The 26,909-nt window shown below is 38.0% G+C and overlaps 2 protein-coding genes and 1 pseudogene across 2 annotated transcripts in view; 2 read left to right on the top strand and 1 right to left on the bottom strand.

Moving 5' to 3' along the window:
• The window catches only part of LOC148947185 (U2 small nuclear ribonucleoprotein A'-like), a 42,002-nt gene extending 18,563 nt beyond the window's left edge, over window positions 1-23,439 (bottom strand). The window contains exons 1-3 of the mRNA XM_089097314.1: window positions 23,349-23,439; window positions 8,029-8,069; window positions 4,956-5,062 (exon numbers count right to left, since the gene is read on the bottom strand). Of these exons, the coding sequence (XP_088953440.1) occupies window positions 4,956-5,062; window positions 8,029-8,069; window positions 23,349-23,430 (230 nt within the window). The 5' untranslated portion in view covers window positions 23,431-23,439. The remainder of the gene's footprint in view (window positions 1-4,955; window positions 5,063-8,028; window positions 8,070-23,348) is intronic.
• LOC148947186 (U2 spliceosomal RNA) lies at window positions 22,246-22,368 on the top strand (annotated as a pseudogene).
• Window positions 23,440-23,682: 243 nt separating the features above from the next.
• Window positions 23,683-26,909, top strand: part of Not11 (CCR4-NOT transcription complex subunit 11) — a 62,854-nt gene continuing 59,627 nt past the window's right edge. Inside the window, exon 1 of the mRNA XM_089097313.1 lies at window positions 23,683-23,811. Coding sequence (XP_088953439.1) covers window positions 23,774-23,811 — 38 coding nt within the window. The 5' untranslated portion in view covers window positions 23,683-23,773. The remainder of the gene's footprint in view (window positions 23,812-26,909) is intronic.

Here is a 26,909-nt window from a genome sequence, read left to right as displayed (position 1 = left end):
CTGAGACTGTTGCGGATTTAGAAGGGCTAACTGTCATGTCAAGGGACGAGGCCTCACAGGCAATAACTTGGAGTATGCCCATTGGGTTGCTAAACATGTTTTTATGACATATCTCTAAAACTGTCAAGTCATCGAAAAATTTCCACCTAATTTCATAAAGGGTTAAAAGGGTATTAATTATAAGAGAAAAAAGCAGAGGGTCTAGAATAGTACCTTGAGGGATGCCATTAAATACGAGAAGGTGATCTGAGAAATAATTTAGATATGTAACTGTTTGAGATTTCTTATAGAGAAAAGAGTTAACGAGCTTAACAAGGAAAGTTTCAATGTGAAATTCATTTATAAGTTTATCTATGAGTAAATTGTGGTTAATCAAATCAAAAGCTTTTTGAAGATTAATAGAAATTAGATCAAGCCAAGTGTTAGGTTTTTCAAGTAATTTACCCATGGTATCAACAAGATGGATCAGGTAATGAGAGGTTGACGTGGATTTGAGATTACCAAACTGTCTAATATCAATGAGGGGGAGGACTTTCATCTTAAGCCAGCCTGCAAGAAAAATTTCATACAATTTTGAAAAAATCGAGGTGAGGGTAATAGGACGAATGCCATCAAAGCCAGGCTTCCCATTTTGCTTTTTGATTGGGGTAATAAAGCCTTGTTTCCAATATTGAGGGAACTGTCCAGATTCGGTAATTTCATTAAACAGGGTGGATAGGGGTTTTGAGAGGTAATCACTGAAAGCTTGAATCAGAGGAACAGGAATATCTAAAGGGCAAATGCTTGATTGTTTTAGGTTTTCAATTTTTTTTACAACATCAAGTGGAGAAATATGTGGGAGTGAAAAAGGATCAGGAATATCTGGAAATTCGTAAGATAGTGGTGGGAGACTCTGGACAATAGAAGCCAGAAACTTATTGAGGTTATTAGCTGTGGTCTATGGAGGTTCATTTATATTAAAATTTAGTTGTTCTTGACTCTTGCCGGTAAGTTTTTTAATTTCAGAGTACCAGTTCTTTGGTTTATCATGGCACAAGTATTTAATTTTATTTTTATATTAGGCTTGGGCAGCTTTTCTAATTTGACTTTTTAATTCCTTTCTTAACTTATTTGCTTCAGCTAAATTACCCCTTTTAAATAAGCTTATTTTTGTGCGGATTAAAATTTTTTTGTGATTATTTATGTAAGGTCTATCACTGGAGCACTTTCTGATTTTTTTTTTTCCGGGAAACATAATGAGTAGGAATCAATCAGTTTTTTGTGAAAAACCAAACTTGCTTTTATCTGGGTAGACAAAGATAAGTAAAAAAAAGTAAACTTTTTTTGCCCAAAATAATCTCCTTGTTATATATATATATATATATATATATATATATATATATATATATATATATATATATATATATATATATATATATATATATATATATATATATATATATATATATGTATGTATATATAAATTTATTTCCCATCATAAATGTAAAATACAACACTGATGGAGTATAAAGAAAGAAAATGGAAAAAAAAAAAAAACAAATAAATTCTGATAAATACAAACAAAACCAAAACAGAGCAGAACAGACAAGAAAAAAAAAAAAAAAAAAAAAAAAAAAATACAAATAGGGGCAATTATCAATCAAACAATAAATCAAAAAATTTATTTACCGAAATACACACATGATGTAAACTCGGAGTAAAACTTTAGACGGTAACAAATTACATAAAGGCACTAAACAAGGTATTCGTCGGATCCAGCGACTTCTCAAATCGCAGTCTCCGTTCCGCGATTGCTTTAAGAGGATCTGTGACCCCATATACAGAAACCAGGCACCGGTTTCTGGCCCAAAGAGGTATGCCAAGGAGGAACTTGGCATACCGAAAAAAACAACGTTCGTAGCGTCTTCTTATCCGAGATAGTTAATATACTCCAAAAGGGTGAAAAAGCAAGCAAAAGGGGCATAGCAAATGCATTGTAAATTTTTGATAATATACTTCTTTTGTATCGAGCTTTACAGGGAACAAGCATACCATATGTCTTACGAAGCTTCGAACCAACAAATTCTCGCAAAAGCGATCGGGTATGCCTCAGATCACTCCCAATCGGAAGTCCAAGGTAACTGATACTTGGCGATAGAGGTATCGGATGACCATCTAGACAAACATTATTCGGGGAGGGCCGGTTACGCGATTTACCAAATGCGACAACCTCACTCTTCTCAGCATTAAACTTCAATCCGATTTTCCTATACTCAATACATAAAATATCAAAATTTTCCTCTATACCCGAGACAGTCCTGCTGAGATTCAATATATCGTCAGCGTAGTTCAGAAGCGACAGATCAAGGCCTCGGTAGATAAATGTCGTGCGAACTTTCTTCTGGGCCTCCAGGACACTGTTATTATATAGTGGGGGTGAAGATACACCCCCCTGCCTAATACCTTTCCATACACGTATTACGCACTTCGAAATTGCAAAACCATCTCGTGTCGGCACTTTAATAACAACATACAGTTTGCTGTACATATTCCTGTAAACACGTAAAATTGAGTGATCAAGACCACGATCCTTAGCGCTGATTAAAAGCTGAGGATGAATTCCCGAGTCAAACGCACGCGAAACGTCGTGACCGGCCATGAGAAGAATATCGTCTTTCTCTTCAACATCAACTAAAACATTAGCAATAACACTATGTACATGTTCACGACTGTAACCATTTTTAAAACCGAACTGATTTTCTGGTGTCGAACAGACTTCTGTTATCTCATCAATAACTATCAGCTCTAGCAATTTACACATTACCGAGGAAACCGTGATTGGCCGATATGAACTGCATTTACTTTTATCCTTTCCTTTCTTAACCACCGGGGTTACAACACCAGCACAGAACACATCGGGGACTAACCCACAGTTGAATATAGTTTGGAATAGTAGACCCAAGTGGTGCAACAGATTTATACTTCCGTGCACGAGGTGCATACCGCATAACTGATCGATTCCACATGACAATTTCTTTTTCAGTTTTAGAATGCACTGTTTAATTTTTTCCAGACTAACCGTGAAACTGGGACCCGAAACACAATCACCCAGAGTCGCAACAAGCTGCGTAGAAAAATCTTCTTCCAAAACGGTATCTGGGGGTGAAAATTCACTAGTATAATATTTAACCCATTCTTGCTCTGATGGTATCTTTTGATCACTTGACTCGCAATCACCTTTCTTCTTTGAAATGAACTTCCATATTTCATTGGGATTTCCTGACAATCTTTCACTATATCCATCAATCACAGCTCTTTTGTGTTTAGTAAGAATTTTAGAAAACTGACGCTTGGTGTAGAGTCTTACATCATTCACAGCGCCAGAACGGGGTCTACCACAGCTATTCCACAGACGGTACCAAAATTTGGAAGACTCGCACGCGTGAGCCAGCTCTGGATTAAGAGACCACTTAGGAACTTCAGACCCCACGCGCACTTTGCGTTTGGGTACAGCAGCTGTTTCGGCACACCGCATCGCATGGGTAAGCTCAGAGCAATATATGTTTAGAAGAATCTGCTTTTCACTGACTGATATTTTAGCGTTCTGCTGTAGTAACTGGACCGGTATCTTGATTTTCGCCAACACGCTATCAAGAACACTAGAATATGCACTAGGGTTGACTTTATTCCATTCAGATTTAAAATACCACTTCCTTTTCCTTGGGTAGCTGATTTCAGGCACAGCAATTTCAAATGAGCAGGTTATAGGGAAATGATCGGATACCGATAAGCCAGTATCGACACGGCTAACACTAAGTGATTTCACACTGTTCGAGCAGACGAAGAAATATATATATATATATATATATATATATATATATATATATATATATATATATATCTGTTCGAGCAGATATATATATATATATATATATATATATATATATATATATATATATATATATATATATATATATATATATATATATATATATATATATATATATATATATATATATATATATATATATATATATATTACAAAACACCACAAAATAACGTAAACCTACAGCCCTAAGGACATGCGTTGTAAATTATTGAGCCTAGTTATTTTATAATAACTTAAAAAATTATTTTAAATGTTTTCACTTTTCTAACTTTAAGAAATCAAAAATAACTTAAGATTTTAAGGAATAAATATCAGCATATGTATATAAAAAAAACCTGACAATACAGATTTTTTTTTTCAGTAAAGTACAAATTATATTCTGGCTTTCAGAAAGCTTGGGGTTTAGAACCCTACTCATATTAATTTCTGCTCATTTTGAGTTTTACTATTATTTATTTGAATTTCTGTTTGTATTGGGTCATTTATTTATTGGTACAGATTTTTGGTAGTTGTATTCTTGGTACATTATTTGATTCTATTTTTGTTCATTTTGGTTTAATGGAGTTCTTTACTTTTTTAAAACTCATTTTGTTGAAAAAGTTTTTTTTAATTAATATATATGTAAAAGCCAAAATAAAAATTGAATAAAAATAAAACCAATTCAAAGTGTAGGGTTTTTTTTTTTTTTGTATCGCCCCAGAGAAGCAATTAAGATGACACAACAGGAAAATGAGCTGAATTGCAAATTCTAAGAACAATCACCCATATTTTTGAGAAGGAATGCCTTTTTCAGAATTCAACTAAAACTTTCCTATCCCAGCAGCACATAGACTGAAAACTCATACTTTTTTGTTTTAAGTTGCAATGCAATTTCGTTGTACTGAAGCAATTTATGTCTGGATTATCACTTCTGATGATAGGCAAGAAAGTCTAAGTGGATAACTATTTTTTGAGAAGAATTTTTTCCGAAAATTTTGAATTATACGTCTCTTGTATTACAGTGCAGATGAAAGAAGAAGACGATTACAGAGCTGTCACTTATAACTGTAAAACACAATTTAGAAAAAAAGAATATTAAAACACTTACACAATTCTATTCGCATTGAAAAGCAGAGAATTAAGTATTTTGAGCAGCGGAAACCCATCCAGCTTCCTTATATCATTATCAGAGAAATCAATTATGTCGAATTGGTCCTATTAAAATATAATTAAAACAATTAAAACACAGCCAAAAAGACACTTTATTATTGATAGAGAAAGTATACAATTCTCAATAGTAAGAATTTAGGACTCTCGATTTAGTCATGTTGAAAGCGGCCTATGAGGACAGAACTTCAACCCAGAGTGCATTGGTCCACCCCTCTATTGTCCCAGCACAGGATAACAAAAGGTAAATCGGCCCAAACCGAGGACAAGTTTACTGATTAAAATCCATGAGCTTTTGACCCATAGACCACTAAACCTGGATTCTCTGGAATATAGTTAGCTAACTGAACCTTACAAGAAATATTTTAGCATTAAACAAGTACTAGAACTTAGAAGTTATGTACTTAGAACGTATAAATTACACGTATTGGTTTCTTAAGCAAAACTTTGAAGGTAAATCATTTAATGCCCTACGTCAGTCACTCTGGAGATCTTAAGATCTTAATGGTGTTCAAGGATGTAAACTTGTAGAATTAGTCGTTCCATACTCTGCTACTTTTGTAATGCTGTGGTATCATTTATTTTTCTATAAATACGTTCAGAACAGAGCAGAGGGAGACACTGGCCAAACAGTAGACATTGGACTAAAAGGCTCCTTATTTGTCCTTCAGACAGTAATTTAGTCTACAACCAAGTTTTTAAGCAGGTTATTCATACAGAGAGATATATACCACAGTGAGAGAACCCTTAATCATTCAAAATATGATTAGGGTAAGGTATCTTTAACTTCTTTGCTAAAATAAAACCTAAAGACAAACTAAAAAAAGAAATGTTCTTGATACTTTTTTTTAAAAGCAGTAGTAAGATTGTTAGAACGCATGCATGAATACAGGGCGTGGGGTTCACCCAAGAACTATTCCAAAGGACATTCCCTGAAAAAAATTGAAAAGCAGTATGTAAAAATGAACTTTTTTGGCTTAAAATTGATTACCTCTCTCCTGAAAATCCTCCAATATCCCATCCTCTAGAGCTGATTCATTGAAGTGTACATGTATATCCATGTTAGTAAGTCTAAAACCAATAAGAACTAGCTAAGAAAAGACTAGTTTCTTTTACTTACCAGGAACTTGACAAATATGCCTACTTTTTTATTTTGTTTTATATTTTTTTTTCTCTTTTATATATACCTTTTTTTACTTTTATATTCTTCCTAATTGATATTTTCACAACTATTTCTTCCTGACTAGCCACAAAATTATCCCAAATAATTCAGTCTTTATTTTGACAAATTTTTCAAAAAAGCTCCCAAGGGGAAAGCCTTGCTCTTCTCCTAATGGATAAGTAAATTCTAATTACTATTCACTTTTACAATAATGGATACTAATTCACTTTTCTTCTTTATGTTCAAACTTTGCCTGTAAGGATTCTTGCCCGTCGGGGCTTGGGGAGCAGCCTGTACCAAGCCAGGTAAAAGAGGAGAGCTGGGCAATAGGACAATCCCCTATTCTTGTAAAACCTAAAGGATTTTGAAACAACAACCAAAAGCCCCAGAACCAGTTTTATCTCTCAGGAAACGACTACTGACTGTCCCCAGTCCTGATTTTCGACAGCAAACCAACCTTTTCGCCTTTCTTTTTGGTATGTATGGAATATGAAGTAGGATAATGGACTTTGGGGTCTATGGTGCAGATTCGGAAGCTTCAAAGGCTGTATATTTACATAAATGTTAATGTAGAACATATTAGGAAGAGTAATGGACCCCTATTTTTTGAATTTTTTTTTTATTGTTATTAAAAACGAGTATGGTTTAATTTAAAAAAAAATATGGGCTGAGGGTAAACAGCAAAGTATAAATTTAAAACAAGCAACAGTTTTGAAGCTACTTAATAAATAAGTTTTTCTTCAGGTTATTGGGAGCAACTGCCGCCCCCCTCCAAACGACGCCTATCCCTCTAAGACTGTTTGGTCATGAGGACCCCAAAACAAAAAACTAAAAATAGAGTTTGGTTGCCACACAAATGAAGCCATTTACATTTTCTTAGTTAGGGCAAAACCTCCAAATATGGAGCCCAAAAGTCAAAAAAAAATTTATTTCCCCTTGGCACAGAATTTCAAAAATTGTTGCCTAGTTGAAATGGACCCACTTTTTTTTTTTTTGGGGGGGGGGGGGTAAATAAGACTGTTAGGGGGACAGAAAATTACAAAATTCGTTGTACCCAATCGGTTTGAAAGATAAAGCCTTAAATCATTGATCCAAGCAGGACCTAATTAAAAACAATGAGTTTAAAATTCACAAACATTTTTCTTATCCACTAATTATATTCTTAAGTTTTTGGGCCAAGAGGACTCCAATTCCTAAGACAAAAAAGGGGCTAACAACTTATCTTTTGTTTTGGTACTCATTGTTGCAAATGATGCTCTGGCCTTTAATGGGGCGGTAGTTCTGCTATTATTTGGGTAATTTATGTTCATTTTAAGTTTTAATTGATTATTCATTTTAATTTCTGTTCATTCTAGGGTTTGTCTATGTATATATTCACATTATCATTATTTTTTATGTAATTTTTCATTTTAATTTCCATTTCTTTTTAAGGTGCAATTATTATGTCACTTTATTTCTGTTCATTTACGTTTTTGAAAAACGAAAAATTAATCTTTAGTTTTTCAACTTTTTAAACTAATTTTCATTAACTAATCAGTATAAAGGGTATGTATCTGCACATAGCCTTTGCAAACAGAGCAGCCAGGCTACTGCACATTTTCACTGTATTTCTGTAAAAAAAAAATCGAAGAAATCCTAAGAAGGCTTTTCATTCTTCTGTAAGGATAGAGCCCTGTGTGCAGACATAATATACAGTTAGCTGCTTTACAACCCACAATAAATTTTATCATCAAAACAGACTAAAAAGTTCAGTCATTACTGGTAAAAAAGTAAAACATAATAAAACAAAAGTACATAGAAAATATCGACTGCCCTTGCAGTCCATGCAAAAAAAGAGCAGGAAAAAACTTACCAAGGTTGCCCCCAAATTTTCAATCACAGGTATTTTGTATCCTGGAAACAAGAATATATCAGTTACTTCTACTAGAAACAACTTTGACAGACTTAGATCAAAATTGTTCCCTTTATTCATTAAACATAAGGAACAGAAAAAAGCTTATCATTTCTTAAATATACTTGAGAAAGGCTCACACACTAACATAAATATAGCTTTTTTTAATATTTTTCCATATTTGCATAGCTTTTCATGCTAGGTCTCAAGAAAACACTGCCAATACTGTCTTGGGATTCATCAAAGTGGATATTTCAACTACTTTTTAACTAAGCTGTTTCCTTGAGCTGTTGATTCAAAATGAATAATTTCAATTATTCATAATAACTGAAACTGTTCATAGTTTCAGTCAGGCCTCTTCTAAATCAAAGTAAAAACCAAAAATGACACAAAACTAAACAAATATTTTTAGTCAATGAGCAAAAACAACTTGGTCAGTGAAGATGCAGATGAAAGTCTTTCAAGTCTGTCAAGATAATGGATAAATTCAACTTTGGCATGAGCTGTGTTATTTGTGGATTATGAAATAGATGAAACCTATTCAACAATGTGGATCAATTTGGACTCATTTTCATTTACTTTCCAGCTGAGGTCTGGAAGCTGCATATTGATAGGTTAAACTTGTTGGAATACCATTGCTACACAAAGGGGGCTCTCAAGAATGTTAAAGTGTAAGAAATAAATTAGGAGTAGGCTATGCTAAAATATTTATAAATTTCGGAAAGCATGATTAGAGCACATTAGCTAAATTATATTAATTTTCTTAAGACCATTCTGTTCTTTTTATTTGGGAGCCCAGCCTGTAAATTTAATTTTTATTACTTTAATGTCATCATAAGGATTTACTAATATTTGTATGTTGTTTGAGAAGCTATTGGATATAGCTTATATAGTTGCAATCTTTGTTGTTGGGGTTTTCTTTTTTTGTAAGTTTTATATATAGCTTTATAGTTGCAATCTTTGTTGTTGGGGTTTTCTTTTTTTGTTAGTTTTTATCCACCATGTTAGTGATTTTGCTCTAAGTTTTTATCCACCAGTAGTAGTCAGTAGTTTTACTACTGATGATGATCACTGCATATGTGACCAAAATATTTAGGATTTTTGTGAAATTTATCACTGTCAATTAAAAGGATCTTATCCCTATTTGAACTTTTATTTATTGTCATAAAAAGACAGTTAGTCTTTGAATGGACCCTGTTTTGCAGATGAAGAATAGCATATTGCCAAAGATTGTAGTTTTTGGACATCCACCTGAGCCAAAACAAAAGTAGGTCATCTCCAAAAGTCATAAGAGAGGATTTAAAGAAAACTGGAACTTCATAGGAAGGAGTAAAGTGTGAAGATTTGATAAATTGGAATAGAAGAGGACTATGTGAAGCAAAATTAATGAAGCAAAGAAGTTTATTTGGTCCGAGGGACAGATGTCTACCCGCCAAACGGATAGGCAGAAGAAAGCGGATACGTTTGCGGACATTCTGAAAGTGTTGGATTACTGTGATAAGAATAATGTCCAGCTACCGAAGTTCGTCATATATGAGCCGGATGAAGTACCCTCTATTCCTGGCGAAGTTACAGCGACTCTTTCGCGCAAAGTAAATGACTTGTGCCTAGAAGTTCCGGAACTTCGTCTCAGCCCAAAGCTACGCTGTTCCGAGTATGTCTGCAACTACTGAAGTTTCTATCAACAGTGTCTCTATCAATAATGGTCATGCTCATGTCAGTACTAAGCCATCCTATGCCGTTGTACTGAAAGACCTACCAGAGACTCTAGACAACCCAATTGCTCGTAAGGGTTTCGTGGATAGTTTATGTCCAAATTCTGACGACATTAGCGAACTTCGCAAGACTAAACAGGACTGGAAGCTCTACGTCAAGTCGAGGGCGACTGCAGAGAAGATTATGGAAAATATGAGGTCTAGGACACCCACGGTTACAGCGTCACTGAAGGAGCGCTTGTTCATCGGAGTTCTAAAACGAGTCCCAAATAGTATGTCCCACACGGATGTCGAAACTATTGTCCCAAATGCCGTAAAAGCAGTGGAAATAGGAAAATACGAACATTCGAAAGTATTCAAGGTGTACTTTGAATCCAGAAAGAATCTAGACCGTTTTCTCGCGGACTCCGTCCGCGTTGGCTACGAGAAGCTGCCTGCCGAGGAATTTAATTTCCTACCGAAACGTTGCTACTCCTGTCATGGACTCGGTCATGTGGCGGCAGATTGCGCCGCATCTCCCATCTGTGGCCGCTGTGGTGGCACTGACCACGTATCTAGTAAGGACAATAAGTGCAACAACGATATGTTCTGTATCACATGCAAAAAAAGAGGTCATACATGTTACAGTGTTCGGTGCCCTTCAAATAGACCTACCCCAGCGAAGAAATGAATCGAGGACCCTTAGCCTCTTATGCGATTGCCTCGTGGAATATAAATGGAAATCTGTTAAGTCGGTCTGTGTTTTTGAAGGACTTTTTATCGAAGTGTGACATAGTGTGTATTCAAGAACATTTTGCAAACACTTTGAGCCTGAGCCTTTTGGAACTATCAACTAATCACAAAGTGTTCTCGGTTGCTGCGCGCCGCTCTCAGTCTCATGGCCGGCCTTGTGGTGGTCTAGCGACTTACGTGAAGTCATGTTTTACTTCTTCTGTCTTTGATTCAGCAAGTGACTTTTTAGCGGTTAGAATCCAGAATGTGGTTGTGCTGAATGTATACTTACCCACGAACTATCGCGATGACCGTTCTGAGAGACTTTTTGCCATTAGTGTCGCTCGTTTATCTAAGTGCTTGGGAAAAATAAAAGAGCAGGGCTTATGCTGCATCGTGACTGGTGACTTCAATTGTGACCTAACTGACTCACTTAATTCTTATGGTGATTCTGTTCGTCCAAGTATTATCTTCGGTATGTTTGATGATGATTACTTGGTTGCGCCGAAGAATAAGAGTTTTACTTACGTCCATAATTCGGGTAGCACATCTAATTTAGACCATGTTTGTCACACGCGATCTGTAACTATTGTGGAAGTTGGTGTTAGTGATTCTAGTTTTACGTCAGATCATTTTCCTCTGTTTTTTAGTGCTCGGTTTGATGATGTCGGTCCTTCTTTTATCCCGTTTGCTAAAAAGCGATCTGTGTTTTATATTAGTGATTGGGATAGGGCGTCATCTGATCTCTTCCAGAATGCGTGTAATGATATTCTGGCGAAAATTCGCGTACCGTTTGATTTATTAATGCGGAGTTCAAAACAGAATATGCGGGATTCTCGAATTCGGCTGAATCTATATTGTAGTGAACTTACTCATGCCCTATCCCTTGCAGAAAAATCGGCGGTACCCATTAGGCGAGTTAAATCTGGAACCGAAGAGCCCGGTTGGTCAACTAATAGTAACTTGCGCAATGCTTGCTTTTCTGCTAAATTTTGGCTCTCGGTCTGGATTGAAGCAGATAAGCCGCGGGATGGGTGGCTGAGAAAACTGTACATCTATACGAAACGTCAGTTTGCAAAGCAGCTCTCTTTGCATCGGAATTCGATTATTTTGTCTTGTTCGGAAGAAGTTCGGTCGCGGCCTAATAAGCTGTGGTCTAGTCTTGTGAAAGAAGCGCCAGGTCAAACCCCGTCTCTTATACCACTTTCTTCATGGATTGAGCATTATAAAAAAGAATTTTCTGCTCCGGATCCCCATCTTCAAAATAGTTATAAAGCGAGACTCCAAGATTTCTTTGAGCATGCATCTAGTCCGGGACCGATTATTACAAAGAGTCTGATTATCTCTGCAATTGGGAAACTGAAGAAAAAAAGTCTAGAGGATATGATGGGATTTCTGCACAACATTTGTCGTTGTGTGGGGGTATGTTTATTGAGCATTTGGTCCTCCTTTACCAAATGATATTTAATTTGGGAATTGTGCCCGAGTCTTTTTCAATTGGATGTCTGACTCCTATCCCAAAGAAAAATAAACCTCCTTCCGATTGTTCGTCTTTTCGCCCAATAACGGTTTTAACTGTTTTTTGTAAAATATTTGAAAATCTGATTATTGAGGAGCTTCGTACTAAATGTACAGTTCAGGCCCATCAGTTCGGTTTTCAGTCCCGCCTCGGGTGCGGCCATGCTCTTTCTGCTTTAGTATCCGCTTTAGTTGACGCAGAAGACCGCGGTGAAAGCATCGCTTTAGCCACTCATGATGTAAGGCGCGCGTTTGATTCGCTTCTCCACGAGGAGATTATACTGGATATGGGTTTGGCCGGTGTTGATCCCTGCTCTCTAGCCCCACTGGCTGACATGTATGAAAATCTAAAAGCGGAACTTAAACTTCCTTTACCAGCGAGTGAGTGCACTAGCCTGTTGAATGATGTCGCTGTTTCTCCGCGTGGTAATCCCCTTCTCCCGGTAAAGAAGGGGTAAGACAAGGTGCCATTTCGTCACCGACAGCATTTAATAACAGTATCGTAAAGCCGCAATCGAAGTCACTTATGACTTACATTCTGCGCGGTGTTGATTTATCTTTGATTGGTTATGCGGACGATGTACTGAACCTGAGCCGCTTTCTGCAAGGACTAGAAGATAATTTTACTCGACTACAACAAGAGTATTCTCAGATTGGACTTCAGTTTAATGCCGACAAGTCTGAGGTACTGCTGTTTAATTCGAAATCTGATGCTGGTCGAAGCATCACACTTGGTGTTTCTACTGTTGGGCTCGCCGGTGGCATTGTATATCTGGGCCTTCCTATTGGACGGTCAATACTAGAGACGCGGCGGTTACTGCTTTCTCATTTTCAGAGGCGGGTTTCATTTACGTATAGCCGTATTGTGGCAAATAAGCGGAAGTTTGACCGTCGTCTGCTGGCCCGGGTGTACAATGCTATGGTTTTGCCCCATTATTTGTACCTCAGCCCATTCTGGCGTATATTTACGGCTACAGATAGACTGAAATTGCGTTCAGTGTACTACAAGTATGCAAAGTTTTTGTTGCGTTTACCACCATGGACAAGCAATCGATATGTTTCGCATCGGTACGGCATCATGAATCCTGAAGAAGCTATCCTAGCGCAGATTACTCGATATAATTTGACACTTAAGTCCCATCCCGGGGCTATTTTTCTCCAGCCGTAGTTGGCATATGGTTTTGTTTGTTTTTTTTGGTTTTTTTTTTTTTTTTTTTTTTTTTTGTTTGTTTCAGAAGAATTAGTGTTTTTGCGTTTTTTCTTGTCTTTTGTTGTGCTCCATCTGTTTTTAATTGATGGGTAATAAATGCATTTATTTTATTTTATGTGCAGCTGTGTTGGGCCCAGGTGACTTGTGCTGCAATGAGTTGCTAGTAGTTGTTATAGTACTGCAAATTCAACTTTAGTTTTGTCACTTATAGTCCATTTTCGTGATTTCCCAAGTAACCATATAGCTTTCAGTGACTATACATGCATCAATCAATGAGAATCTTTTGTTCAATGAGAAGCACAAATAGCTTTTATTCAGTATATCAGTAAATATCAACAATCTACTATGTAGAATTCTTTGATTCAATAATTTAATTTAGACCCAAGCACCTATAACAAATAAGCACAATAATCACATAATAAGCACAAATAGGCAATATAAGCAAAAGCATACACAAGTAATACATAAGCAGAACAAGCAAATATAATATATAATGCTAAATCGCCCTTCTTCGCATTTAATAAAATCTATATATCAAGCCGGGTTATTTGTCTAATCACAGTGGCACTGCAGGTCTGGGGCAAGTTCACTGATACAGAAGGGAGTGGTGTAACTTCCATATGGCACGGGGAGGCAGGTCTGATGTTTGGTGATGAGTTTTGTAACAGTGGCGCCTTTTCTTTGTGTGACTCCTGATCAATTTTGCGGGCTTCTTCTGTTGGATAAGAATCAATGTGCGGATTTGCTGCGTGGAAGGTGTCCAGATAGGCTGTGTCATTGTTTTTGTTTCGAGTTGTTGGGGTGCCCGGTGATGTGGGGGTAGGGAAATGGCGTCGAGAGATATGGGTTCTGTTTCTTCCCAGCCTAGATCCATCAGCGGTTTCAACACCATAGGATCTAGGATTGTCATATCGCGAAATAATTTTGGATTTTATCCAAAAGCTATTCTCCACTTTCTGGATAAATACTTTTTCGCCCGTCTGAAGTTCCGGGAGGTTCTTTGCTTATTTTCCATAATAATATTTATACCTATTCTGTTCAAACGAAAAGTGCTGGATGAAATCTATTGTTGTACATCTTATGGGTTTGAGCTGGTGGGACGTTGATGTCAGGATTGACCGGAGCTGGCGACTCATTAGGAGCTGGGCTGGAGAAGCATATCTGTTAACTGAGATGTTCCTATAGTCCAGAACAGCACTAGGGGGGTCAGTTCCAACTTCGTTTGGGTTGGTGAGCCTTTGCTTTCATATTTGGACTAACTTTTCTACAAGCCCATTGGATTTTGGGTATATGGGGCTAGATGTTTTCAAGCTGATTCCCCAGGACTGAGCAAAATCTTTGAATTCCTGGGAGAACAGTTGTGGACCGTTGTCAGAGGATATGAGCTGGGGAATCCAAAAACGTGAAAAAATGGTTTTCATTTTTTCTATAATGGTGGACGAAGTTTGGCTTGGCAATTTTTCAACTTCAAAAAACCTGCTATAATAATCACTGATTATGAGGTAGCATGCTCTGTTCCACTTAAATAGGTTAATACCGAGGTGTTGCCATGGGAGTGATGGTATCTGGCTGCATCTTAGTGGCTCCTTCTGGTTGTTGGCAGCAACTTCGGACATATTTCGCAATTCTGGACGAACCTCTCTATATCAGCATTCATCTTTGGCCAGTATATGATCATTCTTGCGTGCATTTTAGTTTTGTCTATTCCCAGGTGAGCATGATGGAGTTGGTGTAGAATGTTAGTTCTCAGCGTGTGAGGTATGATGATCTACTGGCCTTTCAATAGCAGACTGTTGTGGACACTCAGTTCGTGCTGGATATTCCAGAAGGCCAAAACTTCCATTGGGCAAGACTGACGTTTTGATGGCCAACCATCATGTACAAGGGATGTGAGTGCTGCTAGTTGGGCATCATGGCGTGTTTCATGCCGGATTTCCTCAAGTTTAGAGTCGCTCACTGGTAAGGATTTAATCACTGTATGGACAAAAAATTAAATGTCGTTCTGTAAATTAGTGTCCATGTCAGGTAAGTGAAGACGTGACAGTGCATCAGGCATTGGTATTTCTGCTCCAGGGCTGTATCGGACTTCTAAGTCATAGGGCTGAATCTGTATCATCATTCGCTGAAGCCGGGCGGGTGCATCATGGAGTGGGCGCGACAGAATAGTCTCTAGTGGGCGATGGTCAGTTGTAACAAAGACTTTGCGACCATAGATGTAGTGGTGGAAGTGTTTGCATCCAAAAACGATGGCATACAGCTCTTTCTCCATCTGTGAATAGTTCTGCTCTGTCTTGCTTAGCGCCTGTGAAGCAAAACCAAATATTTTACCTTTCAAGGATAGTTCAGCTCCCAGCCCGGGTTTCAATGCATCGACCTTAAGGTCCAGTGTTTTGCAATCATGTTCAAAAAAAAAATAAGCTGTCTGATATAGACCTTTTTATTTCTTCCATTGATGATTTGTGGACAGCTTCCCACTTGAATTCTGTGGCTTTTGTCAGGTCTCTCAATGGCTTGTTCTTTGAAGATAGATCAGGTATGTATTTCGATAGAAAATTCAACATTCTGAGTAACGTCTGAAGCTCCTCTTTTGACTTGGGATTCGGCATATCCCTTATTGCTTTTATTTTTTCAGGATCAGGCTTTATTCCTTCTTTGCTGATGATATGTCCAAAGTATTTGACCTGATCTTTTGCAAATTGGCATTTGTCTTTGTTGAATCGAATTCCTGTTTCTTTTGCTCTGTTGAGAACTGCAGTAAGCCTTTCGTCATGCTCTCTACGGGATTTTCTGTATACTAAGATGTCATCCACAAGTATTCTCACAAGTATTCTGATGCCTTTAAGACCTTCAAATGCTTCTTCCATTTTCCTCTGGAATTCATCTTGTGCTGACATAAGGCCAAAGGGATATCTCTTCCACCTATAACATCCAAATATTGTGCTGAATGTTGTTAGGTATGAGGATCGGGTAGGGAGTGGTAGAATCAAATAGCCTGAGCAAGCATCTAACTTACTGAAAATAACTGCTCCATCTAACTTGGCAGCGGCATCCTCAAAGGCTAGGATAGGGTAGTGTGGGCGTTTTATGGCCTTATTAAGGTCCACGGGGTCAATACATAATCTGACAGTTCCATCTTTTTTCTCAACCATTACCATGGCATTTACCCAATCTGTTGGTTCACTAACCTTTTCAATGATGTCAAGGGATTCCAACCTATCTTGTTCGTTTTTAAGCTTCTCTTTCATGGCTAGTGGTACTTTTCCAGCTGGGTGTACAGTTGGGGTTGCATTGTCCTTTAGATGTATCTCACATTCTGTTTCAACTTTCCCTATGCCCTTAAACACGTTAACATTTTCAGATTCTGGGGACTGTTCAATGTTCAGAACAAGTTTGATCAGGTTCAGGTCTTTGCTTGTTTTGAGGCCAATTATGGGTGTGGTATTTGATTTGACTATGTAGAATAAATGTGATTGTATAGGTCCATTTTTGTAGCTGCATGACAGGCTGCATACCCCAAGGTAGGGTATGGATGACCCACAGTAGGTGGTGAGTTGTTGAGTGGCTTTGGATAGCTTTGGCTTTACTTAAGCAGATAGCTTCTGACAGTTTACTTAAGTATTGTGATGGGAGTATGTTGACCTGAGCACCAGTGTCAACCTTAAATTTGATCTTCAGCTCTCTACTGACAGATATTTCTGCAAAGACTTCATCACTGCTGGAGTCTTTTCCAATTGTATATAGAAATACCTTGGTTTCTTCCTGATTTTGCAATTCACTAGTGAAACTAGGGCTCTCTGGGGCATCATTGCCAACAGCATTCACTGCCTTGCTTCTGCAGACTTTGGCAAAGTGGTTACTCTTTTTGCACTTTGAGCAGGTTTTTCCTTTAGCAGGGCATATGTGTAGGGGAGAGTATGTGCCAACACAGAAGTAGCACTCTGCTTTCTTATGAGGCAGATAGTATTTGCTTTTTGAAATGGCATCCACTTCTTGCTTGATTTCTTTGTGTTCAAATGTTTTGAGCTGTGCTTGGGTCGATTCATGTGCACGACAAATTGTGACAGCTTGGGTAAGTGTGAGAGTGTCACCAATTCCCAAGAGTTTCTCATGCAGTCTAGGATTTGTCACTCCACATACTATTTTGTCTCTCACCATCTCACTTTCATTAGTATATCCAGCTGGTTTGACTAGAATTTTTAGTTCTGTTATGTATTTCTCAACATTTTCAGTGTCTCTTTGGTCTCGCTTTTGGAAGATGTAGCGCGAGAACACTTGGTTTTTCTTAGGGGCTGCATACTCTCTGAACTTTTTCAAATACACCTGGAATTTGTCTTTATCTGCTTCTGTGAGCTCAAATGTGCTGAATATCTCTCGCCCTTGATTACCAACCCATATGAGAAGGTAGGCACATAGCACTTTCTCTGACTTTTCAGCAAGGGGACCTTTACACATCAGTGTTGCATGACTCTCAAACTTGGTCCATTCAGAAGCAAGATCATTGGTGTTCCAGTTGATTGATGGTTGACTTATATCCATGACTTCTGACACCATGTAGAATTCTTTGATTCAATAATTTAATTTAGACCCAAGCACCTATAACAAATAAGCACAATAAGCACATAATAAGCACAAGCAGGCAATATAAGCAAAAGCATACACAAGTAATACATAAGCAAGCACAAGCAAATATAATAGATAATGCTACATACTAGGTCTTTATTGAGGTTTGTTATAAATGATGATTTACATATAAATTTATGACTGTTTACTATAAAAAGGATTTTCTTCTTTTCACATTACTAACAGATTTTAAGAACAACCTAATTAAGATTTGCTATGCATCAATATAGTAAATATGCTGAATTATTTCCAGTACAACTTGCATTAGATGCTTTAATTGGTTTGCAGACCTCTTCAAGGAATATCCTATTCCTGCCAGATTCTCTCTCATCAATTCATCTTTTAAGTCAAATGAATTATCATGCTGATGATCATAACCTGAAAGATATATGCCAAAACATTGGCTATCTGTTGTCAACCAGATGTTCTATTGCGTTTCTTCATATTCCTAGCCATAAAGAAATCAAATATAAAAAATGGCAGATAATTTTGCAAATAATTGCATTTCTTCATATTCTTAGCCATAAGGAAATCAAATAAAAAAAAATGACAGATAATATTGCAAATAAGGCAGCAGGTATCCCTCCCCCAAGAAATGTTAGGACCATAAATTTTAGATGTAGCATTCCTCTATGCTTGTGCTTAATTCCCTGCTTGTAGCCTATTCCATGCTTGCACTTACTTAATGCTTGTGCTGTGCTTAGATGTTGCTTTATTTTGTAGGTAGCCTAGGTCAATAAACCTTTTCACTAGAGAAGTATTACATGGTGTCAGAAGTGGGATCTCATGGATGCACTACAGCCCTCAATCAACTGGGAAGCCAGCTCCCTAGCAGAATGGAATGGAACCGTTTCCAAGAGCATGCCCAACTGATGTTTGCAGGCCCACTGGCAGGCAAAACAGAGAAAGCTCTCTGTGCCTACCTACTTATCTGAGCTGGAGTGAAAAGACAAGAAATATTCAACATCTTCACTGTTGCAGACGAGGAACAGAACAAAATCGAACGGTACCATGAGAACTTAAGATGTATGCATCACCACAGAAGAACACAGTTTTTGCACGGTATCTGTTCCAAAAACGAGACCAAACCAAGGCAGAAAGCATAGAGAAATATATTACAGAGCTCAAGACATTAGTGAAACCATATTCTTACTTGGAGCCAAACGAAATGGTCCATGATTGTATAGTTTGCAGAATACTAAACCAAAATGTATGTGAGAAGCTCCTAGATGAAGGTGATGAACTTATGCTTGAAAAAACAACCAACATGTGCAAAAACCACAAAGTGACCCAGGCACAGCTTAAAACATTCCATGAAACTAAGTCTATTCCCATAAAGCAAGAGATTGATGCCATATAATGCTACCAAAACCAGAACAGCAGCATAAACAAACAAGAAGCCAGCAGCTCAAAGAGCAAACCATGCTAATTCTGTGACAGAAAATACTCCCCCTTCCATTTCTGCCCAGCAAAGGGCAAGTCATGCTCCATCTGCAGAAAGCTCAACCATTTTGCACAAGTTTGTCAAAGTAAGACAGTAAACCCAGTAGAAGAAGATACTGTCAAAACAGACTCTGGTGAGGAAGCCATATTCCTGTGCAGTGATACCTTTGATCATCAACAATCAGTTCCCTGTCCAGTTCAAAATCGACACAGGGGCCCAGGTCAATATCATTCCAAAGAAGTACTTTGACCTCATCACCCCAAAGCCCACCATGAAACCCATAAGCCAGCACCTCACCAGCTACTGTGAAGCAAGGATCCCTGTAACAGGAGTCTGCAATTTATCATAGCTACAAAGAGTACCAAGAGTACCATTCCTGAAAAAAAAGCACAAAGAAATGTTTAAAGGAATCTGAAAACTTGAAGGAGAATGCAACATATACCTGAAAGACAATAGAACCCCAACTGTCTACCCAGCAAGAAAAGTACCTGTGGCCATGCAGGATAAACTCAAGCAAGAACTCAGCTGCCTAGAAGACCTAGGGATTATCAAAAAGGTTGTTACCCCAACAGAGTGGGTCAATTTGATGGTTATGGTTGAGAAAAAGGACAGGTCCATATGACTGTGCATAGACTGCATGGACCTAAACAAATCAGTCAAACGGTCCCACTATCCCATTCCCACTCTAGACAATGTAACCTCCAAGCTATATGGAGTGAAAATATTCACAAAACTTGATGACTGTTCTGGTTACTGGTCAATTCTGCTCTCCAAAGATTCGTCTTACCTCATGACATTCAGCACGATATATGGAAGATATCGTTTCAAGCAAATGCCCTTTGGAATCATCTCAGCGCAAGATGAGTTTCAGAGGAGGATGGAAGATGCCTTTGAAGGCCTAGAAGGTTTCTTCAACATCATTGATGACATGATTGTGTATAGTGCAATGCAAGAAGAGCATGATGAAAGCTTAGTAGCAATACTTGAATGTGCCCTAGCTAAGGGTATCTGTTTCAACAAAGATAAGCGCAAGTTTTTGGCCTCCAGTGTCTGCTACTTCAGACACATAATCAGCTCCACAGGGATGCAGCCAGATCCTGAAAAGATTTGCACCATTAACCACATGCCAAGAAGATTTGCTAACCCTCATTGGGATGACCAACTATCTTGCCAAATACATACCAAGCCTATCCACAAAAAACAAACCACTCTGTGACCTGACCAAAGCAGACCCATTCATCTGGTCAGAGGAACACACCCAAACACTTGAGGACCTGAAACGCTCTATAATGTTGAACACCCTGTTCTTCAACCATCACAACACAGGATGAAACCTTGAGCACCCTAGTCAAAACAATTCAAGAGGGCTGGCTGATTACTAGAAAAGAGTGCCCAACCATCATCCTATCCTACTGGAACATCCAACACAAACTGTCTTTCACAAAAGGCATTCTTCTCAAGGGAGAAAGATTGATCATTCCCAAGAGCCTACAGTTAGCCACACTCCAGCAGCTACATGCAGCCCACCTTGGAACCAAGAAAACCAAACAGCAAGCAAGTATGTTAGTGTACTGACCAGGCCTCAGCACAGACATTGAACAGTACATAGCAAAATGCCAAACATGCACCAAGCACATGCCAAACAACTCAAAGGAGCCAATGATCAACCACAGCATAGAAACTCTCCCTTGGCAAAAGATTGCTATGGATCTGTTCCAATGGAATGGCTCCAGTTTCCTAGAAACTGTTGATTATCACAGCTGTTTCTTTGAAGTTGAGAGACTTACAACATCATCCAATGCAGTCATAGCGCAACTTAAGGCCCACTTTGCCTGGCATGGCATACCATCACAGCTAATGTCTAACAACAGCCCTTATTTCACTTCTAGGGAATTCATCAATTTTGCCAAAGCCTGGAGTATTTCACTGAGCACATCTAGCCCCAGGTATCCCAAATCCAATGGACTCACCAAGAAAGCTGTGCAGATTCTAAAAAACATCATGACCGAGGAAACAGAAAACAGACAAGACCCCTTTCTGGGTCTACTAGAATACCAGAATACACCAGTCAATGGGTTTGCATCTCCTGCTCAACTCCTTATGTCTTGCCAACTAAGATCCATCCTACCATGCACCACACATCACCTAAAGAAGAAGGTTGTCCTGACTGAACAGTTCACTCAGCAAAGAACTGAAATGCAGAAACACCAGAAAATGTACCACAACAAATCAGCCAAGGCTTTAAATCAGCTCAACCCTGGCAATGCAATCCACATTCAGAAAACACCCAATGGACCATGGAAGCAGGCCATTGTGGTTTCTCATGCAAAACAGCCATGATTGCACTGGGTGCAGAAAAACAAAGGTACAATTCTGCAGAGGAACCCCAAGCACCTATCAGCCCACCCACATCAAAGACCAAAAGGAACAAGTTTGGTTTGCAAAGGACTTGACAATGCCATAGTGCCAGACACAATTGCCAAGCCACCACCCTTGCTGTTGCAGGCAGACCAGTTCATGTCCCCATTACTCATTGAGGATCAGAATCAAATCCCTAGCCCTAGCCAGAGCACTATAGTGGTGCTGCCCCTAGAATCAAGTGCAACACCAATGACAGCATGCACAAGATATGGCCAACTTGTAAGAAAACCCCTGAAACTGAACCTGTAAAGAGTGAATTTAAAAGTAGACCTGTAAATAGAGACAGTATGAGAGGAAGAAGAATTGAACTAGTTAGTGAATATGTACAAAGTGAGCCTAGTGCCTTTTTACACATACCTTTCTGAAGGTACTTATTACAGTGTGTAAGCCTGCTCACAATGGATGAGTGGATTTTCAAGGACCCTAAAAGGACTTAAGAACAGCAATATTTATACTCAAAAGAACATACAAACTGGAATCAAGTGGTATTTTCACTTTATTTGTATAGGTCAATTATATGAACTGCTCTATATTTACCCATGGCTTCTTGGCATTTTAGCTAAGATAAAAGTGTAGTATCTGTTCTTATCAGCTTAATTTTTTTCTGGTCCTGTTAATTCAATCTGCATTGCAACAAAGAAAAAGTTTGTCCAGGAACTTCTAAATCACTGCAAGAAAATCAAAGAATACTGAACACAAAAAAATCAAAGATAACCCTCATTTACTTTGGTCCAAGGATCCCCAAAACCTCCCTTTCCACTGCTGATGTTCCTCTATCTGACTGGTATTCTTTCTATGAGGCCAAAATTCATGCACTAAACACAAAATAGATAGAATTCATGCTCTAAATATAAAAAATGGTGGTCCTGTGCTTTTAAAACAATTCATGCTACAGCTGTGGTTGATTTCTCCTTGGTTCTATAAACATTCTTCATGGGAGATCTTTCTCCTATTCCAAAAAAACAAAAAAACTCTAATAAATGCACATCTTTCAGCCCTGTAACTGTATCAACTAGTTTATATAAGCTTTATGAATTTCTGTTCATAAAAGAGCTTGAAGAAAAATGTTACACGCCTCTACATCAACTTGGCTTTCAACATGGCATTGTATGTGCAGACACCCTTGCAGTTGTTACTAGTACTCTGCTTGATGCTTCTTGTACAAATAGTGCACAGACCTTAGCAGGTCATGATAATCTCCACACCTTTGACCCCCTGATCCACCCCCTTATGCTTTTAAGGGCTGTTAGAAGACAAGTAGGCCTAAATCCAGATACCAGACATACTGTAATTAATTTGATAAATTGATGGAAATTTGATCATGGGCAGATCCAGGGGAAGGGAGCAACCTTCCCCCTGGCATGGTCAAAACTTCTAACATTGAATTTCTGTGACTTGATGACAAGACCAATGTATGTTTTAAAAAAATCTTGATGATTTGCCTACCTTAAATCTTAAGGAAATTTTCCAGGGTGTTTGATGTGACATTAGCTTGCAAAGCATTATATAGCTTGTTATCTTGTAAACCATCAAAACTTCAAGTCAGTGTCAAAACCTGTTTCTTTTACAGTTGCTAAGCAAATTTCTCAAAACAATAATATTTGCCTGGGAATTAAATTCTAAGATAAATAATAATAAACACCTCTCAAGTCGAGCTCTCGGTCCTTGTACGCATTAATAAATTGCATGGATTGCAGAATTATATCTGCTGTTAATTTGACCATGTTGATCAATTTTTTGAATTTACCGCTGAAATTATGTACATCCCTATGTGAAAAACCTTAAAACTAAAGTTTAGGTATAATATACAGCTTATAATGATAATTTATGAGCTTTACTAAAATATTTGGATATTTCTATGAGTCTATAATACTACTACTTTCTATAATAAAGCTACTATATAAAAAAGCTACTCCTGTCTATAATAACCGCTTTTTGATTTCAGAGATACATGTTTTCGCAAATATTTTAAAATTCAAAAATATGCCATTTTGCTGAGAGGATGAATTGAACAAAGCAACTAAGAGTTTACCAAGCAATCGTTTTATTAACAAGAAAAATAAACCCATGTTGCTCTCAGTTGAAGAAACTTTAGCTCTATTAAGGTCTTGTGTTTAGTTGTTTTCAACTAGCATTAGACGGCTGTAATTGCCTAGGCTAGCTTTTTTTTCGGTTCCACTGATTAGCCTAACAGTAAAAAAATCGCTCATTATCCTGGAGTTTTTCCTTGAATGGCAGCATGATAAATTTCTAGTGGGTCATATAATTAAACTAAGGTGAAAGTAAAAACATCATTTTATGCCCTTTCATAGCCTAATTCAAGAATTGTTTCTGGGACTAATTGTATCTTGAGCCTCTAAAGGGGCCCCAAAGGTATTTCAGTTTTATAACCACACAAAGAAGTTATCCACACTAGTTAAGTTATTGAAAAGTGGTTAAAAACCTACCACTAGTTTATAAATAAGTTTTTCAAGAGTAAAACATTCCAAAAATACTTATTTAGATCAATTCAAACCTCATTTATTAGGTAAATCAAGTATAAACTGTTTTCCTATTGTTTCAATTTTTTTTAATGCTATTGACAAAAATAAAGCTGACTTTTGTAATTCAAAACTTTGCTGTTGACAATTCAGCATAGCCTATATTCCAATTCAGGGTGGTATATGTTTACACATTATGGGTAGAGGATAAAGCTCATGGTTAATTTGTAGTGAGTCATATAATGTAGCTAGGATAAAATCAAAAGCATCATTTGATGCTTTCTTTAGCCTATGCCTACTCTTTCATAATTCATATAAAATAATCTTAGGGCCCCTCTAAGGACTCAAGATGCAATTAACCCCAGAGGCAATTCTTGAATTATGAAAGAGACTAAAAAACCATCAAATGATGTTTTCACTTTCATCTTAGCTAAATTATATAGGCCTAACCCACTAGAAATTTACCAGCATCATTATATTTACTTTGAAAATTTTGAATTTTTTTTTAATCACAGAGCTTAAAAATAGTCTATAAAATCAATGATAGGTCAAAGGGATTCACCACCCCTCCTCCTGGTTCTTGTGAAGTCATATAAGTCATTTTTTTTTCATCAAGGTCTCAATTTAGGTGCTCACTTTAGAGCCAGTCTAAGCTATATTTTCCTTCTGCTGTAAAGACTTTTGTATCTGCAAACTTCTTGATCAAGAAATGTCTGATTTTAATACTGCTCAGCTTCAATTGCACACAGAGCACAGAACTCAATGTATATCCTCGGATATTTCAACTCCCAGAATCAAAAGATTTCCTGCAAGATATCTTAAATTACCTTAAATCACAGCTTGGAGTGAAATAAGGACTTTTGATCCTGTTGAATCACTCCTTATGATGACTGTTGTAGTTGGTTAAGTTCTGGTGGAAGATTCTGGTGCTTTCCAGTCAAACTTCCATGGTGTATCTTTCCACTCAGCATCCAGAAGGTGTTTGAGAGCATCTGTTGATTCAGCAGCAACAGTGTCCTCCTTGAGGTTATTCCAGAGGTTCTTAATCTGATTCGAGAAGAAATTGCATCTTGCTCCAGTTGTAGCGTGATGTTTGCGGATTTGTCTAAGGTGTCCTTGTGTTTTGTGGGAGGTGTCGATCTCCAGGATCTCATTTTCTTGATTGGTTGAGAGGAGTTTGTACGCCTGGATCATGTCTCCACGTTTCCATCTGTATACTAAGGAGGGGAGGTTGAATTCCTTCAGCCGTTCACTGTATGTCTTGTTTTCCATGCCGGCAATCATCTTAGTGGCCCTTTGTTGGATTTTCTCAAGAACTGCCTTGTCCTTTTTGAATCAAGGGGTGGCCAGTATCGTCCCCACCTCCAGTCTAGGTCTTACTATTCCTTTGTAGAGTTTGGTGATTACGTGTTTACTCCTACTGGTGATGCTGTGTTTGATGATGCCTAGGGTTCTACTAGCATTGGCTGAGATTTTCTGTGAGTGGGAGCTGAATTTCAACTGGGAGTCAACGATGACGCCAAGGTCACTCTCCTCCTGGACAGGCTCAATTGTGTGGTGACTTCCAAAATTTTCGGTCATGAGGTACTGATGTTTGGGGTTTTTGTGTCCAAAGTGTATGACCTTGCATTTTTCTGCGTTGAATTCCAGCAGCCATCTTTTGACCCAGGAGCACATGTGGTTGAGATCAGTTTGGAGGGATTGAATGGAAGAAGAGGTGTTGGCAGGACCTATGAGTTTTGAATCATCCGCATATAGGGTGGTTTTGTTGCTGGTGATGAGGGGTAGCTCATTTATGTAGATGTTGAACAGGGTGGGGCCCAGGACGCTGCCCTGGGGAACCCCACTAGTGACTTTGATTTTGTCAGAAAGGACATGGCTGTTTGGTCCAGTTATCACTTTCACTTGCTGTGTTCTGTCCCTCAGAAAGTCCTCTGTGTTCTGTCCCTCAGAAACCACTTGCAGCAGCTCATTCCAACTCACAGAGTGCATCAAAAGAAAAAGGGCTGAATAGTCTTGACTGAAAAGCCAATGTTTACTGGAACAGAAGAAGAAGAAGTTATAGATACCAAACACCTAATTCATTTTTCCAATAGGCAATGTTTAGAAGTCCTCCAAAAAAAACGTCCCCCCAGATCCCGAATCAAATTCCATAGTGAAAGATACCCATCCTGGCTGGTCAAGCACATTATCTGAAACTTCTAATGATAGCTCCAATTCGGAGAATAGGACAATGATAACTGTAGGTCCTAATGCAAACATAAATGATGATAATGGGTTTCAAGAGGTTCCTTCTAGAAGCTCTAAAAAAAGGAAAAAAATCTCCCCAATTAAAAGCATTTCCCCCCTCCCTGCCCAGGATCCTCCCTCCAAAAACTTAGGAATTTACCTTAAAATTACTCCCACTACCCCCTTTGAAATAAAAATGATCACTGCAATAAGAGTTGTAATTTTTAAATTGCTAAAATCAATGTTTTCTCTTAACATTAACTGTGATGGATCTCTGCTAATAGCTGTAGAAGATCAGAAATCAGCAGATACAATAATTAACCTTAAATCCCTTCTGAATATCCCAATTATTGCATCTAATTGGAACCCATAAAAATCACCAACAAAAATTGTAGTTTATAATGTTCCCCCAGAGATATCTACTCAGGAGTTAAAAGAAGGCCTCTCAGATAGGGTTGGAAACACAATCCCAGTTGAGGGTGTTACCCAACTTG

This window comes from Artemia sp. Qi Xiang Cuo, chromosome 11 (genome assembly GCF_049724085.1).
Source record: "Artemia sp. Qi Xiang Cuo chromosome 11, ASM4972408v1, whole genome shotgun sequence".
Classification (NCBI taxonomy): Eukaryota; Metazoa; Arthropoda; class Branchiopoda; order Anostraca; family Artemiidae; genus Artemia; species Artemia sp. Qi Xiang Cuo.
The sequence above is the reverse complement of the archived record's forward strand: the minus strand, read 5'-3'. Positions and strand labels throughout refer to the sequence as shown.